At 38.9% G+C, this 19,984-nt stretch overlaps 1 protein-coding gene across 4 annotated transcripts in view; it reads right to left on the reverse strand.

Moving 5' to 3' along the window:
* Nucleotides 1-1,061: 1,061 nt before the first annotated feature.
* ZNF570 (zinc finger protein 570) overlaps nucleotides 1,062-19,984 on the reverse strand; it is a 48,718-nt gene continuing 29,795 nt past the window's right edge. For all 4 annotated transcript variants that reach the window (XM_059666719.1, XM_059666717.1, XM_059666718.1 and 1 more), the window contains one exon: nucleotides 1,062-5,569. In XM_059666719.1, coding sequence (XP_059522702.1) covers nucleotides 4,215-5,569 — 1,355 coding nt within the window. In that variant the 3' untranslated portion in view covers nucleotides 1,062-4,214. The remainder of the gene's footprint in view (nucleotides 5,570-19,984) is intronic.

The following is a 19,984-nucleotide window of genomic DNA, read 5'->3' on the forward strand; positions in this document are numbered from 1 at the left end:
CAGAAAGACAAATACCACATAATCTCACTTATGTGTAGACTCTTTAAAAAAAAGAAAAGACAAGAAAATTGAACTCAGTAGAGTAGAGAATGGTAGTTTCCAACAGGTTGAGGGGGGATAAAGGGGAGATATTGATCAAAGGGTACAAACTTTCAGATATAAAATGAGTACATTGTGAATACATAATGTACAGCATGGTTAATGATAATGTATTGTATACTTGAAATTAGCTAAAAGAGTAGCTTTCCAGTGTTCTCATTACACACACACAATGGTAACTATGAAGTGACTAGAGGCCCTACGCACAAAATTCATGCATGGGGGGGCGGAGGGGGTCGCTCAGCCCAGCCTGCGCCCTCTTGCAATCTGGGACCCCTCGGGGGATGTCTGACTGCCAGTGCTAAACCAGCAGTCTTGCAATCTGGGACCCCTCGCTCCTTACCACCCACCTGCTTGCTCCTTACCACTTGGCTAGCTGCTTCTTAGTGCTGTCATGGAGGCGGGAGAGGCTCCCGCCACTGCCGCTGCATTCACAAGCCGTGAGCCTGGCTTCTGGCTGAGTGGCACTCCTGCTGTGAGAGCACACTAACCACCAGGGGGCAGCTCCTGGGTTGAGTGTCTCCCCCTTGGTGATCAGTGTGTGTCATAGCAACCAGTCATTCTGGTCGTTCCACCATTAACGGTCACTGGGCTTTTATATATATAGATGGGCATGTTAATTAGTCTGATTGTGGTAATCATTTCACAATGTATAAATGAAAACATCATGTTGTACACCTTAAATATATCCAATTTTGTCAGTCATGCTTCAAGAAAGTTGGGTGAGGGGAGAATGATGGAGAAATCATGTAATAAGTAGGCTACAAAATGCTCAGTATAAAAATATAGTCACTCAAAATTCTAGGAGAGTCAACAATTTGTTAACAGTGAATGCATATGGAAGTCAATTATATGTGAGCTTCTTTCTAAAGAGAAGGTGAATATCAATGGGAACACCATCTGCAAACCTGAGGTTTAGCAAGTAAATAATTGAGAAAAGCAAACATAATTTAAATATTTTTATTATGAAATAGTTTAAATGTACAAAGGGTCCAGAGAGTAAAAACCTACCTATAAACAAACCCATAACCAGGTTTATCAAATTATAATTGGCCATACTTGCTTATATTTTGAAGAAATTATTATTTGCATCCTTTCCTCAATATCATTATCCACCCTCCCCAGAGGTCACACTGTTTTGAATTTGATGATTATTTCCATAAATGCTATTTAACTATTTCTTTATGGTATTTAGCACAGGAAAAAATGTGTTGATTTGCACATTATGTAAATAAGTCGTACCATGTTATACAAAATTCTCTGATTCAATTTCATTGTTTCTGAGATTTGTCCATGTTGATAGAAGTATATCTAGTTCATTAACTTTAACTTGGGTTATTTTGTTACTTTCAACTTCCATTCTCACAAACAATACTGAAATGGATTTTCAAGTACATTTCCCTGAACACCTGAGGACAGATTCTATAGAGCAAGCATGTCAAAATCATGGCCTGCAGGCCACATGTGGCCCACAATGAATATTTTTGTGGCCCAGCCAATATAATGGTATGTAAGAAACATTTTAGTAAAAATTTCGTAATTTAATTTTTACAATATCCTGTTATACATAATTATTAATAATGAACTACAATGTACGCTAATGACTGATTGCTATAATTGTGTTGCGTTCATTTCCCTTACTCACCTTTACACGCAGGTGCACCATTTCTTTCCTAATACTAGCAGCAAATATTTTAGCAGCTAATTTTCCATGTCATTAGTCTTAGACTGACTTGTTTGGTGTGCACAACAGGAAATATTTTGCTTTCAGAGAATAAGAAAAATAGGTTTATTTGCATTACACTTATTAATTTGTGCAGTTACTAGGTGTCTGGAAAGTTAATGTTCAAGAAAAAAGATTTTTATTAAAATGTTTTATTATTTTATGTTAATGATTACTCATTTCAGCTCTTTGTATTCAGCATGTCTCTATTGAAATAAACCTGCGTTTCTATGAAAATTGAAGCATTTTTTTTTCTGCCCACATAAATAAACAAACTTAAACCTTGTTTATTTGGCCCATGTTATCCTTTGATTTTGACATGCTTGCTGTAGAGGTTTAAGTGGATTTGCTGGGTCAGAATATCCACATCCTTAACTTTATTAGATATTGCCTAATTATTCTAAGCACAACTACTTCCAAATACAACTGTACTCACATTCCAATGATGTAAATATTTTAAGTCATTATCAATGTAATGCTTTTGTCAATGTGATGATCTTGAAATAGTTCATTGTGGTTTTGTTTATTTTACCCTTACTACTAGTGATGCCTATAGTCAATTATTATACTATCCTGGAATCTATTCATTCTTTACTGGTGTGAACCATTTTCATCATATGCAAAATTTCTACAAACAGATCATTCTCAAGAACTTTCTTCCCATTCTTAATAATTCATACTTCATAGATGAATTTCAGAACACAGTTGTGAAAATAAATGGCAAAAGGCCCATTCAGAAATTTTAGTTCAAAATGCAATGAATTTGTGAAGTAGGAATAACTGGCAACTTTGTTATCTTCAGTCTCTTCAGTCTAGAGTCTAGACCAGTGATGACGAACCTTTTGAGCTCAGCGTGTCAGCATTTTGAAAAATCCTAACTTAACTCTGGTGCCATATCACATATAGAAATTTTTTGATATTTGCAACCATAGTAAAACAAAGACTTATATTTTTTATTTTTATTTTATATATTTAAATGCCATTTAACAAAGAAAAATCAACCAAAAAAATGAGTTCATGTGTCACATCTGACAAGCATGTCATAGGTTCGCCATCACTGGTCTAGACTATATAATACTTCTTATTTTACTCATTATTCTTCCATCTTTTGATTGTGGAAATCTATGCTTATATCTATGTATTAACACTTCCAGCCTCTGTAATTTTACTCTGTGTGAACATGGTCTTCGTATTGATCATCATTGTCTCCTCATGCCTATAATAGTGTAAGTACCTAGCAAATAGTAGCTATCCAATATTCACTGAATGAATGAAATACATATATATGTAGTTTTCTTCCCTAAGTCCTCTCTTAAATTCAATTTTATAATCACTGGATAAAAAATATTTATAAATATTATGCTTAATTCCTACAGCATGAAAGTTTAAAGCTTTGAAATTAACTAGATTCAACCATACAATTACCTGGGCCTGGTGCCTTTTTATGGGACAGTATGAATTTCTAGGTTTATGGATCTTGTTTTGTTATTGCTTAGAGTTGTGATCCTCTATTCTTTTCTTTACCTAAATGTAAGCTCTGTAATTCTCAGTAAATACTTATTTTATTTTAATTAAATTTATCCAATTCATTCTCTCTGGAAACTTCCTAAAACTGGTTATAAGTGTTATATTTCTACTACTTTTTGTGTATATATTGATTACTCACCCAGAGTACAAAAACTTCACTTATGCTCTAAAATTTTTAGGTTGCTTCCCAGGGATGTTCTACTTGTTTCAGATATGAGGAGTGAGTTAATATATGTTAACTATGCCTGATGCATAAATAGGCATTCAATAAATATTAGCTATCATTTACTGAATGTGGGCTATATTTAATGCATTGTATGAAGTACTTTACATGCAAAATTCTTACTTAATATGTATCAATTTACAACATACACTATTTAACTTCAGACATTTCTAAATTACAGTATCCTTTATTATCCCTATTTTGAAATTAAAGAAAACCCTGAGGTTTAGGTAAGTCAATCAAATTACTCAAAGCCACATAACACACAGTAGTGATGGAGCTATAATTTTCTATAATCTAAGCTTTTCATCCTGGGAAGTGCTTAGTGCCCAGAGAGGAAACCTAAAATAAAATAAGGCTGAGAGGTCCATAAGAACCAGATAATAAAGTACCTCATTGAAAATTTTAAAGACTGTAGATGTTAGATTAAGAATAATAAGCCAAAAAATTTTCATTAGAGGCAGTAATGTATGTATTAAAAAATGTAATTTTGGGTGCATGGTGAGAAATAAATTTAAGGAAAGCAAAATTGATACAGGAAAGCCTGTTAGAAAAGCTACAGCAGTGATCCAGGTGAAATGGACTAGGGTGACATTAAAGATAGAGAAAAATATATAAATTCTTGAAATATTTATAACAGATCTATAGGACTTGGTGATTGACAGAATTAGGTGTAAGTGACAACCCAAGATGGATTCTTTGATGATGAGCAAGATGTGCGTGCTGCCTAAAGGTTTTCTTGCATTCCTTACACTCATAGGGTCTCTCTCCAGTATGAATTCTCTGGTGTTGGGCGAGGGATCCACAGTAACTAAAAGCCTTTCCACAAACATTACATCCATAAGGTTTCTCTCCAGTATGAACTCTCTGATGTTGGGTAAGGGATGAATCATTGCTAAAAGCCTTCCCACATTTAATACATTCATAGGGTTTCTCTCCAGTATGAACTCTCTGATGTTGAGCAAGGTAGGCTATCTGGCTGAATGCTTTCCTACATTCCTGACATTTATAAGGTTTTTCTCCAGTATGAATTCTCTGATGTTGAGCAAGGTGTGAATTCTGACTGAAGGCCTTCCCACATTCCTTACATTCATAGGGTCTCTCTCCAGTATGTATCCTCTGATGTACAGTAAGGTATGCCCGAAGGCTAAATGCTTTTGCACACACATTACATTCATAAGGTTTCTCACCAGTATGAACTCTCTGGTGTTGAGCAATGGATGATCTATTACTAAATGCTTTCCCACATTCAATACATTCATAGGGTTTCTCTCCAGTATGAACTCTCTGATGTTGAGCAAGATAGGCAAACTGGCTGAAGGCTTTTCTACACACCTTACATTCATAAGGTTTTTCTCCAGTATGAACTCTCAGATGTTGAACAAGGTGTGCATTCTGACTGAATGCTTTCCTGCATTCCTTACATTCATAGGGTTTCTCTCCAGTATGAATCCTTTGATGTTGAACAAGATTTGATCTCTGGCTAAAGGCTTTCCCACATTCTACACATTTATAGGGCTTCTCCCCAGTATGAATTCTTTGATGGAGAATAAGGGATGAGCTTTGGCTGAAAACTTTTTCACAGTCATTACATTTCAAAAGTTTCTTCTCTGTATATATATTCTTGGGTTTAATAACCACTAAGTTATTTTTAAAGCCTTTCTTATGTGTCTCATGTTTATGTACTTTCTCCTCTTTTGAAGCTATCTGTTGTGAATGAAGCAGTGTGTTCAGATGGAAACTTTGCCAAGATTTGTTATATTCTTGTCCTCTTTCATAAATAAGGGCTCCTTCATTAGTAATTGTCTCTTCTTTGAAATATGACTTCTGATTCACTGGTTGCCTCTCAGAATGGCCCTCACATTTCCATTCCTCTCTCAAATTGGAGTACTCAAGACCGCAGCTTTTAAAGTTTACTATTATCTTCTGGGATGACTGTGCTTCACAAATGTCCTGCTTTGGGGTTAATTCTTCACTCTCACACACAGATTCCCAGCCTGAAAAATAATAAGAAAAACATGTCTCCTCTTTATGTACCAGGAGGTACTTCTATGCAAGTACATAAAAGGAAGTATGTAAAGTTTAATAGCAAATAAAACCAACAAGAACACCGGCTTTCATAGTTCTAAAGTGTGCAATAAAAAAACTAAAAATAGGCTGTACAGAAACTTGGGGAGGATTGTTTAGAATTATTAAAAAAAAAACAGCAAGTAAATCTAAAATCAAGAAGAAATATAGAATAAAAACTCAATAAAGTGGGAATAGAGGGAACATACCTCAATATAAAGACAACATAAAAAAAACCAAAGCTAACATCACACTCAACGGTGACAACCTGAAAGCTTTTTCTTTAAGATCAGGAACAAGAAAAGATCTCCACTTTCACCATTTTTATTAAACACAGTATTGCAAGTTCTATCCACAGTAATCAGTCGAGAAAAAAAGTAGAGGAGAGACAAGATGGTGGCGGAATAGGCAGACACATCCCAAGGCTTATCCTGGAGCAAATAGAATGAGCAGCTAAAACACATAACATTCACCCCTGAATAGGCGAAGAATACTCAGCTGGTGAGACAGTTTGCAGCTGGGAAGGGGAGAGTTCCCCTGGAAAGTGCTAGAGAGCAAGCCACATAACCAGACACCTGGAGAGGAGGAGCAGCGACACATGCAGCTCACTCCAATCCAAAGAGCAGCAGCAGTACCAGCAGCCCACCCCAGGCCGAGGAGCAGCAGACTTGCAATCAACCTTTCCAAGTCCAAAGAGCAGTAGCCCCACAAGCAGCCCACCACATCAGAGGAACAACAGCAGTGTGCAGCCAGCCCCCATTCAAGGAACAGTAGCCAGGTGAGCAGTCCACCCCAGTTTAAGGAGTAGCAGCTGCGTGTGTAGCCCACACCCATCCAAGGAACAGCAGCCACGTGATCAGCACACACCCTGTCTGAGGAACAGCAGCTGTGTGAGAAGCCTCCTGACACCAGCCAGAGGAGCAACCATGGCTCTGAAAAGCACCCACCAGAGGAGCTGCTGCCAACTGAGGAGCAACTGCTACCACAACCGCCCGAGGAGCGAACGCAGCCCAAGGAGCCACCCAAGGAGCAGCCCCTGAATGACGCAACATCTAGATCTGTCGGTGAGATCAAACATGGGTAGACAAAGAAACCCCCAAAGGAAAAAGAGGACTCCCCAGAAAAGCAGCTAAGTGAAACAGAGGCATGCAACATGTCAGAAAAAGAATTCAGATTAAGGGTCCTAGAATGCATAAACTGGATGGAGGAAAAAAATCAAGAACTTATGCAAGAATCAACAAGAAACAGATGAAAAAAAATCAACAACTTATGTAAGAATCAAAAACAAATGGATGAAAAATTCAATAATTTATGTAAGAACCAAGAAGAAATGAAGAGTGATATAGCTGCAATAAAAAAACACCATTGAAAGTTTCAACAGTAGACTAGGAGAAGCGGAGGACCGAATTAGGGACTTAGAAGACAGGGAAGCAAAATACAAACAAACTGAACTGCAATTAGAGAAAAAAAATTAAAAGACAAGAGGAAAGTCTAAGGGAGTTATGGGACAACATGAAATGAAAAAACATACAATTAATAGGGGTGCCGGAACAACAGGAAGAGGAACAAGGGTTAGAAAACCTATTTGGCCTTAACTGGTTTGGCTCAAGGGATAGAGCATCGGCCTGTGGACTTAAAGGTCCCAGGTTCGATTCTGGCCAACGGCATGTACCTTGGTTGTGGGCACATCCCCAGTAGGAGGTGTGCAGGAGGCAGCTGATCGATGTTCCTCTCTCATCAATGTTTCTATATCTCTCTCTTCCTCTGTGAAAAATCAATAAAATATATTTTTTAAAAAAGAAAACCTATTTGAAGAAATAATATCAGAAAACTTCCCTGAGGTGGGGAGAAAAAGGTCACACAAGCACAGAGAGTCCCAAACAAGATGAACTCGAAAAGACCCACACCAAGACACATCATAATTACAATGGCAAATGTTCAAGACACAGAGAGAATCTTAAAGGCTACAAGAGAGAGACGGAAAGTTATGTATAAGGGATCTCCCATTAGATTATCAAATGATTTCTCAACAAAAACACATCAGGTCAGAAAAGAATGGACTGAATTACAAAGTGATGCGAAGCAAAGGACTGAATCCAAGAATACTCTATCGAGCAAGGCTATCATTCAAAATTGAAGGGGTTGTGCAAGAGATCCACAGTAAGCTTCACAGACAAAAAAAGGCTAAGGGAGTTTATCACCACCAAGCCAGCAATGCAAGAAATACTAAAGGGACTGGTGTAAAAAGAAGAAATAAAAAGCTCAGAAAGAAAGCAGGCACAAAAATAGAAAAGGCTACAAACAAGTACCTTTCAATAATAACTTTAAATGTAAATGGACTAAAGGCTCCAAACAAAAGACACTGAGTGGCTGAATGGATAAAACAACATGACATATATATTTGCTGTCTACAAGAGAGCCACCTCAGAATAAGGGACTCACACAGACTGAAAGTGAAGGGATGGAAAATATCTTTCAGGCAAATGGAAATGAAAAAAATGCTGGGGTAACAATACTTATATCAGACAAAATAGACCTCAGAGTGAAGGCCATAACAAGAGATAAGGAAGGCCACTCCATAATACTGAAGGGATCAATACAACAAGAGGACATAACCTTGATAAACATATATGCACCCAATGCAGGAGCACCCAAATACATTAAAAAACGCCTGGAAGATATCAAGGGAGAGATCGAAAACAATACAATCATAATCGGGGACTTTAATACACCAATGACATCACTGGATAAATCCTCAAGACAAAAAATCAGCAAAGAAACAGCAATCCTAAATGATTCACTAGATCAGATGGACTTAATTGACATCTTCAGAACATTCCACCCCAAAGCCACGGAATATACGTTCTTCTCAAGTGCACATGGGACATTTTCAAAAATAGACTACATATTGGGTCACAAGCAAAGTTTCCCCAAATTCAAGAAGATAGAAACCATAACAAGCATTTCTCAGATCACAATGGCATATTAGAAATAAACTAAAATAAAATGAACCCAAAATACTCAAACACTTGGGAGCTGAATAGCATGTTATTAAATGATGATTGGGTTACCAATGAGATCAAAGAAGAAATTAAAAACATCCTGGAAACTAATGACAATGAAAACACAATCCAAAACCTATGGGACACAATGAAAGCAGTCCTGAGAGGGAAGTTTATAGCCCTACAGGCCTACCTCAAAAAATAAGAAAAAATGGTTGTAAATCATCTAACTCTACATCTCAAAGAATTAAAAAGAGAGCAACAATAAAAGCCCAGCGTGAGGAGAAGGAAGGAGATAATAAAGATCAGAGCATAAATAAATGACCTAGAGACCAAAAAAGAAATACATAAAAACAAAAAAAAACAAGAGCTGGTTCTTTGAAAGGATAAACAAGATTGACAAACCTCTAGGCAGGCTCACCAAGAAGCAGAGAGAGAGGGCCCAAATAAACAAAATCATAAATGATAGAGGTGAAATAACAACAGACCCCGCAGAAATACAAATGGTTGTAAAAAAAATACTATGGACAACTCTACTCCAACAAACTAGACACCCTGGAGGAACGGGATGAATTCTTGAAAAACACAACATTCCAAAACTCAATCAAGAAGAATCTAAAAATTTCAATAGGCCAATAACTATGGAAGAACTTGAAGCAGTCATCAAAAAGCTTCCAGCAAACAAAAGCCCAGGGCAAGACGGCTACACAGGGGAGTTTTACCAAACATTCAAGGAAGAACTAAAACCTATCCTCTAAAGACTACTACAAAAAAATTCAAGGAGGAGGAACACTTCCCAGCTCATTCTATGAAGCCAGCTTCACGCTAATACCAAAACCAGGGAAAGACAACACAGTGAAAGAGAATTATAAGCCAGTATCCCTCATGAACATAGATGCCAAAATCCTCAACAAAATCTTAGCAAATCGGATCCAGCAGTACATCTGAAAGATCATACATCATGACAAAGTAGGATTTATCTAAGGGATGCAAGGATGGCATAATATCCGCAAATCAATAAACATGATACATCACATAAACAAATTGAAAGAAAAAAACCCACATGGTCATATCAATTGATGCAGAAAAAGCATTTGACAAAATCCAACACCCATTTCTGATAATAACTCTCAGCAAAGTGGGAATAGAAGGATCATACTTCAACATAATAAAAGCCATATGTGACAAACCCACAGCCAACATCATACTCAATGGACAGACCGATATAGAACCAAGATGGCGGCATAGGTAAACACCGGAGAATGCTGCCTTGCACAACCACTTCAAAAATACAACTAGCCAAAACCGGTTTGGCTCAGTGGATAGAGTGTAGGCCTGCAGAATGAGTGGTCCCGGGTTCGATTCTGGTCAGGGGCATGTGCCTGGGTTGCGGGCATATCCCCAGTAGGAGATGTGCAGGAGGCAGCTGATCGATGTTTCTCTCTTATCGATGTTTCTAACTCTATCTCTCTCCCTTCCTCTCTGTAAAAAATCAATAAAATATATTTCAAAAAAATAAAACTAAAAGACGGAATGGAGAGCACCCAGAACCACAGGAAAGCTGGCTGAGGGGAAATTCTTCTACTAGAAGCAAAGAGAACAGCATGCCGAGACACAGAGGAGGCGCAGTGTGGAAAATACAAAGGTGCGGAGATTGCGCTGAGCGGGCTGGTGGCTGAGGGTGCGGTTGTGGTTTTCTTTTTTTATTTTATTTTATTGATTTTTTACAGAGAGGAAGGGAGAGAGATAGAGAGTCATAAACATCGATGAGAGAGAAACACCGATCAGCTGCCTCCTGCACATCTCCTACTGGGGATGTACCTGCAACCCAGGTACATGCCCTTGACCGGAATCGAACCTGGGACCCTTCAGTCTGCAGGTCGATGCTCTATCCACTGAGCCAAACCGGTTTTGGCAGTCGTTTTCCATTGGGAGGGAGGCTCAGGCCCTGAGTTCCAGTTCTGGGCGCATCTCTAGGGGCTTGGACTCAGACGGGAGAAGCGGGACCATCTAGCATTGGTCGGAACGTGAGAGCAGCTTTCTCTCCGAGGTTTGCAGCGGTTGCTAGGACTCTGAGAGGCAGAGCCTCTGGGGACGGGACTGAGAGTAGCCATAACTGCTCCCTCCACCTGCCCTGTTTGATCCTGTGCGACCCGCCCCACCCAAGCCCTGCACAGAGCCATTTGCCAGATAGCCTCAGGCAAAGGCTACATTAGCACCTCCCCAGAGGACAGAAGTTTTCCCACTGCAGACACAGCTGACTCTCACAGCCAGTTGACCTGGAGGTCAACCCCCCCAGTATTAACTACAACAATCAAGGCTTAACTACAACAAGACTGCGCACAAAGACCACTAGGGGGTGCACCAAGAAAGCATTAAAAAAATGCGGAGACAAACTAACAGGACAAAATTGTCAATGGACGATATAGAGTTCAGAGCCATAATTTCAAGGTCTCTCAAGAACTGTCTAGAAGCCGCCGATAAACTTAATGAGATCCTCAAGAAATCTAATGAGACCCTCGATGTTATGATAAAGAACCAACTAGAAATTAAGCATACACTGACTGAAATAAAGAATACTATTCAGACTCCCAACAGCAGACCAGAGGAGCACAAGAATCAAGTCAAAGATTTGAAATGCAAAGAAGCAAAAAACACCCAACCGGAAAAGCAAAATAAAAAAAGAATCCGAAAATACGAAGATAGTGTAAGGAGCCTCTGGGACAGCTTCAAGCATACCAACATCAGAATTATAGGGGTGCCAGAAGATGAGACAGAGCAAGATATTGAAAACCTATTTGAAGAAATAATGACAGAAAACTTCCCCTACCTGGTGAAAGAAATAGACTTAAAAGTCCAGGAAGCGCAGAGAACTCCAAACAAAAGGAATCCAAAGAGGATCACACCAAGACACATCATCATTAAAATGCCAAGAGCAAAAGACAAAGAGAGAATCTTAAAAGCAGCAAGAGAAAGAAACTCAGTTACCTACAAGGGAATACCCATACGACTGTCAGCTGATTTCTCAACCCAAACTTTGCAGGCCAGAAGGGAGTGGCAAAAAATATTCAAAGTGATGAATGCCAAGAACCTACAACCAAGATTACTTTATCCAGCAAAGCTATCATTCAGAACTGAAGGTCAGATAAAGAGCTTCACAGATAAGGAAAAGCTAAAGGAGTTCATCGCCAACAAACCAGTATTATATGAAATGCTGAAAGGTATCCTTTAAGAAGAGGAGGAAGAAGAAAAAGGTAAAGATACAAATTATGAACAACAAATATGCATCTATCAACAAGTAAATCTAAGAATCAAGTGAATAAATAATCTGATGAATAGAATGAACTGTTGATTATAATAGAATCAGGGACATAGAAAGGGAATGGACTGACTATTCTTGGGGGGAAAGAGGTTTGGGAGATGCGGGAAGAGACTGTACAAAAATCTTGCACCTATGGATGAGGACAGTGGGTTGGGAGTGAGGGCGGAGAGTGGGGTGGGAACTGGGAGGAGGGGAGTTATGGGGGGGAAAAAGAGGAACAAATGTAATAATCTGAACAATAAAGGTTTAATTAAATAAAAAAAATGTTCATACTACGAAAAACAAAAAAATGGACAAAAACTAAAACCACTTCCCCTAAGAACAGGAACACGACAGGGATGCCCACTCTCACCACTCCTGTTTGACATAGTACTGGAAGTAATAGCCATTGCAATTAGACAAGAGAAAGAAATAAAAGGCATCAAAATTGAAAAAGAGGAATTAAAACTGTCCTTATTTGCGGACGACATGATATTATACATACAGAACCCTAAAGACTGCATCGAAAAAATTACTAGACTTAATACATGAATTTGGCAATGTAGCAGGATACAAAATTAATGCCAAAAAATCTATGGCATTTCTATACACCAATAGTGAACTTACAGAAAGAGAGACGAAAAAAAGCAATCCCATTTACCACTGCACCAAAAATATTAAGCTTTCTAGGAATAAACTTAACTAAGGAGTTAAAAGATCTCTACTCAGAAAACTACAGGACGTTGAAAAAAGAGATAGAGGAAGACATAAACAGATGGAAGAACATACCATGTTCTTGGATTGGGAGAACAACATCATTAAAATGTCCATACTACCCAAAGCTATCTATAAATTCAACTCACTTCCCATTAAAATGCCAAAGGCATATTTCACAGATCCAGAACGAACTCTCCAAAAATTCATCTGGAATAAAAAAAGACCCCAAATACCTGCAGAAATTCTGAGAAAGAAGAACAAAGTAGGTAGAATCTCAATACCAGATATCAACCTGTATTACATAGCCAATGTTCTCAAAACTGCCTGGTACTGGCAGAAGAACAGACATATAGATCAATGGAATAGAATAGAGAGCCCAGAAATCGACCCAAACAAATATGCTCAATTAATATTTGACAAAGGAAGCAAGAACATATAATGGAGGCAAGACAGTCTCTTCAATAAATGGTGTTGGGAAAATTAGACAGATACATGCAAGAAAATGAAACTAGAACACCAACTTACACCGTGCACAAAAATAAATTCAAAATAGATAAAAGACTTAAATGTAAGATGGGAAGCAATAAAAATGCTAGAGGAATCCAATGGGAACAAAATCTCAGACATATGCCAAAGCAATTTCTTCACTGATACAGCTTGTAGGACATTGGAAACTAAAGAGAAAATAAACAAATGGGATTACATCAAAATAAAAATCTTCTGTACAGCAAAAGAAATCATCAACAAAACAACAAGATAGCACACTGCATGAGAGAACATATTTGCCAATGTTATCACCATAAGGGTTTAATCACCAACATTTATAGGGAACTCATACAACTTAACAAACGGAAGATAAACAATCCAATCAAAAAATGGGCAAAGGACCTAAGAAGACACTTTTCAAAAGCGGACATTCAGAAAGCCAAGAGACATATGAAAACATGCTCAAAGTCACTAATCATCCAAGAGGTGCAAATCAAAACAACAATGAGGTACAATCTCACACCTGTCAGAATGGATATCATCAACAAATCAACAAATGACAAGTCCTGGAGAGGATGTGGAGAAAAAGGAACACTCGTGCACTGCTGGTAGGAATGCAGACAGGTCAGCCACTATGGAAGACAGTATGGAGTTTCCTCAAAAAGTTAAGAATGGAACTCCCATTTGACCCAGTGACCCCACTTCTAGGAATATATCCCAAGAATTTAGAAACAACAATCAGAAAGAATATATGCACCTCTATGTTGATAGCAGCACAATTCACCAGAGCTAAGATCTCGAAAGAGCCTAAGTGCCCATCAGCAGATGAATGGATTAGAAAACTGTGGTACATCTACACGATGGAATACTACGCTGCTGCTGCAAAAAAAGGAATTCTTGCCATTTGCGACGGCATGGATGGAACTGGAGAGCATTATGCTAAGTGAAATAAGCCAGTCAATGAAAGAAAAATACCACATGATCTCACTCATTTATGGATAATTAAGACCATTATAAACTGATGAGCAAAAATAGATACAGAGGCAGAGCAACATCGGAAAGAGTGTCAATCTACAGGAGGAAGGCTGGTGAGGGTTGGAGGTGGGGAGGGGGGGTAAGAGATCAAGCGAAGGATTTGTATGCATGCGTATAAGTATAACCAATGGACACAAGACACTGGGGGGGGCATGGGAGGCTAGGGGAAGTTCGAGAGGGAAAAAAAGGAGACATATATAATACTCTTTGTAATACTTTAAGCAATAAAAAAATTTTTTAAAAAATTCTGAAAACAAAAGTAAAAGGTATCCAAATTGGAAAGAAGTAAAGCTGTTATCATTTGCATACACACACACACACACTCACACAAACACACACACACACACACACACACACTTTTAGAACTAATAAATTCAGCAAAATAGCAGGATACAAAATTAATATCAGAAATCAGTTGCATTTTATATACCATTAATTAAATATCAGAAAAGGAAATTAAGAAAACAATCCCACTTACAATTGCATCAAAAGGAATAAAATACCTAAGAATACAATTTAAATAAGGAAGTAAAATACCTATACTTGAAAAACCATAAGAAATTAAGATACAGGGAGGAGAGAAAATGGCGACCAGCAGGAAGGTAGGGAGGGAGAGAGTGTGAGAGCGCAAGGAAGTGATAGAGGAGTGTGTGGACGTGTGGTGTGTGTGTATGAGCTAGGGACAGTTAGATTCTGCAGGTCTTGTAAGGGGCTGCTAAACCGGGCCGTCTTAGGCAGCGGAGTCCCGCTCCCTGCGCGGACACTCCTGGGCTGCCAGCACAGGCACAGGCACGGCGACCACGCCATCTTGGGAAACAGAGCTGCTTGAGACTAGGATCCTGGCCTCAGCACCACCCAGTCTGATCTCAGACGCAAACCAGGACCCTGCAGCCACTGGGGACAGAGACCTGTGACCACAGCTACAGACCTGCAGACACCAAAAGTTCAGAAATCCCCGTGGCAGATCCATGAGGCTCGCAGGCAGCACCAGAGTAACTAACTGATAGACCCACCCCTTGCCAGGGCTTCAGCGCTCCAGGAACTTTGGCCTGGAAGTGCGAGAGCACCTTGGAACTGATCCCGCATAGGGCCAGGTTCAGGAGTCATGGACTGGGAGCAACCACGCAAACCCCAGGAACTGATCCTATGCGCACTGCTGGCTTCGGAGCCCTGGGCTGGGAGCAATCCCGCGAGCTCCGGGAATTTATCCTGCATAGCACAGGCCCAGGGACCCCGATTCTCTGGGAAGGAGGCAGCCCCAAGCACCAGTGACTTGACTGTGTTTCTTATCACCTGGACCTGAGATCCTGATTCCCTGTGCATTCGTACTAAGAGCCAGTGACTCCAATTCCTGGTGCAAGGGCACACGAGGACCCTGATTCTCAAGACAAGGTCGCGCGAAGCAACAGAGACTCTGATACTGGATTCTGGGGAACTCTGACTCCTGGAGCACGCTAGGGGGCTCTGGTTTTCAACATGCTCCAGGGGGGTCTCTGTTTCAGCATGGTGCAGGCAGGGTCCCTGATTCTAAGGGTGCATACAAGGCCACATTGAGCGCTGACAACACTGACCCTGAGCGAGCCTGGTTCCCACCAACCCACAACAACCACACATCTTAGTGTCAGAGCTTTTCAGTGACACTAGGGAGGTGGGAGGCTCTGACTGCACATGGTCCAGGCCCACGCAACTCGACGTTTGAACCATCGGGAGATAATCAGAATGAAGAGACTAAACAACACCCAGAGGAAAGACAATGAGGAGTCACCAAGAAAGGATATTAATAAAGTTGAAGCATGCAACATGACAGAAAAAGAATTCAGAATGTTGTACAATTCATTCACTGGATGGATGAGAAAATCAACAACCTATGCAAGAATCAGGAAGAAATGAAAAGTGATATAGCTACAATCAAAAACACCATGGAAAGTTTCAACAGCAGACTAGAAGAAGCAGAGGACCGAATTAGTGAGTTAGAAGATAAGGCAGAGAAACAAGCTCAATCTGAACAGCAATTGGAGAAAAAAATTAAAAAGCAGGAGGAGAGCCTAAGGGAGCTTTGGGACAATATGAAACGAAGAAACATACGCATAATAGGGCAGCAAGAAGGACGCGAAGAGCAGCAAGGATTAGAAAATCTACTTGAAGAAATAATGTCAGAAAACTTCCCAGATATGGGGAAGAAAAAAGTTACACAAGTACAGAGTCCCAGGCAAGATGAACCCCAAAAGACCCACGCCAAGACACATCATAATAACGATGGCAAATGTACAAGACAAAGAGAGAATCTTAAAGGGTGCAAGAGAGAAACAGAGAGTTACCTAAAAAGGATCCCCCATCAGATTATGAAATGATTTCTCAACAGAAACACATCAGGCCAGAAAAGAATGGACAGAAATTTACAACGTGATGCAAAGCAAAGGACTGAATCCAAGAATACTCTATCCAGCAAGGCTATCATTCAAAATTGAAGGGGAGTTTATCACCACCAAGCCAGCAATGCAAGAATTGCTAAAGGGACTGGTGTAAAAAGAAGATATAAAAAGCCCAGAAAGAAAACAGCCACACAAAAAAATAGAAATGGCTACAAACAAGTACCTTTCAATAATAACTTTAAACGTAAATGGACTAAATGGTCGAATCAAAAGACATTGAGTGGCTGAATGGATAAAAAAACATGACCCATATATTTGCTCTCTACAAGAGACCCACCTCAGAAAAAGGGACTCACACAGACTGAAAGTGAAGGGATGGAAAAATATCTTTCAGGCAAATGGAAATGAAAAAAAAGCTGGGGTAGCAATACATATATCAGACAAAATTGACCTCAAAGTGAAGGCCATAACAAGAGATAAGGAAGGCTACTTCATAATACTAAATGGATCAATACAACAAGAGGATATAAACCTGATAAATATATATGCACGCAATGCAGGAGCACCCACATACATAAGAAAACTCCTGGAAGATATCAGGGGAGAGATCAACAACAATACAATCATAGTAGGGGACTTTAATACACCACTGACATCACTGGATAAATCTGCTAGACAAAAAATCAGCAAAGAAACACCAATCTTAAATGACTCACTAGATCAGATGGACTTAATCGACATCTTCAGAACACTTCGCCCCAAAGCCACAAAATATACGTTCTTCTCAGGTGCTCATGGGACATCTTCAAAAATAGACCACAAAATGGATCACAAACAAAGTCTCCCCAAATTCAAGAATATTGAAATCATACCAAGCATCTTCTCAGACCACAAGGGCATAATGTTAGAAATAAACTACAATAAGAACAACTCAAACACTTGGAAGCTGAATAGCATGTTGTTAAATATTGATTGGGTAACCAATGAGATCAAAGAAGAAATTAAAAACATCCTGGAAACTAATGACAATGAAAACACAACAATCCAAAACCTTTGGGACACAATGAAAGCAGTCCTGAGAGGGGAGTTTATAGCTCTATGGGCTTATTTCAACAAACAAGAAAAAATGGTAGTAAATCATCTAAATCTACAGCTCAAAGAATTAGAAAGAGAGCAACAAGAAAAGCCCAGAGTGAGCAGAAGGAAGGAGATAATAAAGATTAGAGCAGAAATAAATGACATAGAGACAAAAAAAAAAAAAACAATACAGAAAATCAATGAAACCAAGAGCTGGTTCTTTGAAAGGATAAACAAGATTGACAAACCTCTAGCCAGGCTCACCAAGAAGCAGAGAGAGAGGACCCAAATAAAAAAATCATAAATGATAGAGGTGAAATAACAACAGACCCCACAGAAATACAAATGATTGTTAAAAAATACTATGGACAACTCTACTCCAACAAACTAGACAACCTGGAGGAAATGGACATATTCCTAGAAAAATACAAAATTCCAAAACTTAATCAGGAAGAATTTAAAAGTCTCAATAGGCCAATAACTATGGAAAAAATTGAAGCAGTCATCAAAAAGCTTCCAGCAAACAAAAGCCCAGGACCAGACGGCTTCACAGGGGAGTTTTACCAAACATTCAAGGAAGAACTAAAACCTATCCTCCTCAGACTACTACAAAAAATCCAAGAGGAAGGAACACTTCCAAGCTCATTCTATGAAGCCAGCATCACCCTAATACCAAAACCAGGGAAAGACAACACAATGAAAGAGAATTACAGGCCAATATCCCTCATGAACATAGATGCCAAAATCCTCAACAAAATCTTAGCAAATCGGATCCAGCAGTATATCAGAAAGATCATACACCATGACCAAGTAGGATTTATCCCAGGGATGCAAGGATGGTACAATATCCGCAAATCAATAAACGTGATACATCACATAAACAAATTGAAAGAAAAAAACCACATAGTCATATCAATTGATGCAGAAATAGTGTTTGACAAAATTCAACACCCATTTTTGATAAAAACTCTCAGCAAGGTGGGAATTTAAGGATCATACCTCAACATAATAAAAGCCATATATTACAGGCCCACAGCCAACATCATACTCAGTGGACAAAAACTAACACCATTTCTCCTAAGAACAGGAACAAGACAGGGATGCCCAACTCACCACTCCTGTTCAACATAGTACTGGAAGTATTAGCCCTTGCAATTAGACAAGAAGAAGAAATAAAAGGCATCCAAATTGGAAAAGAAGAAGTAAAATTGTCCTTATTTGCAGATGACATGATATTATACTTAAAAAACCCTAAAGACTCCATCAATAAATTATTAGACTTAATAAAAGAATTCGGCAATGTAGCAGGATACAAAATTAACGCCAAGAAATCTATGGCATTACTATACACCAATAGTGAATTTGCAGAAAGAGAGACTACAAAAGCAATCCCATTTACCACTGCACCAAAAAAATTAAGCTACCTAGGAATAAACTTAACTAAGGAGGTAAAAGACCTCTACTCAGAAAACTACAGGACATTGAAAAAAGAGATAGAGGAAGACATAAACAGATGGAAGAACATACCATGTTCTTGGATTGGTAGAATCAACATCATTAAAATGTCCATACTGCCCAAAGCAATCTATAAATTCAATGCACTTCCCATTAAAATACCAATGGCATATTTCACAGACGTAGAAAGAACTCTCCAAAAATTCATCTGGAATAAAAAACAACCCCGAATAGCTGCAGCGATCCTGAGAAAGAACAAAGGAGATGGAATCTCAATACCAGATATCAAGCTGTATTACAAAGCCACTGTTCTCAAAACTGCCAGGTACTGGCACAAGAACAGACATATAGACCAATGGAATAGAATAGAGAGCCCAGAAATCAGCCCCAACCAATACGCTCAATTAATATTTGACAAAGGAGGCAAGAACATACAACGGAGTCAAGACAGTCTCTTCAATAAATGGTGATGGGAAAATTAGACAGATACATGCAAGAAAATGAAACTAGACCACCAACTTAGACCAGACACAAAAATAAACTCAAAATGGATAAAGGACTTAAATATACGACGGGAAACCATAAAAATACTAGAGGGATCCAAAGGCAACAAAATCTCAGACATATGCAGATGCAATTTCTTCACCAGTACAGATCCTAGGGCATTGGAAACTTAAGAGAAAATAAACAAATGGGACTACATCAGAATAAAAAGTTTCTGCACAGCAAAAGAAACCATCAACAAAACAACAGGAAAGCCCACTACATGGGAGAATATATATGCCAATGCTATCACTGATAAGGGTTTAACCTCCAACATTTATAGGGAACTCATACAACTCAACAAAAGGAAGATAAACAATCCAATCAAAAAATGGACAAAGGGGGAGAACCAAGATG

This window comes from Myotis daubentonii, chromosome 15 (assembly GCF_963259705.1).
Source record: "Myotis daubentonii chromosome 15, mMyoDau2.1, whole genome shotgun sequence".
Lineage (NCBI taxonomy): Eukaryota > Metazoa > Chordata > Mammalia > Chiroptera > Vespertilionidae > Myotis > Myotis daubentonii.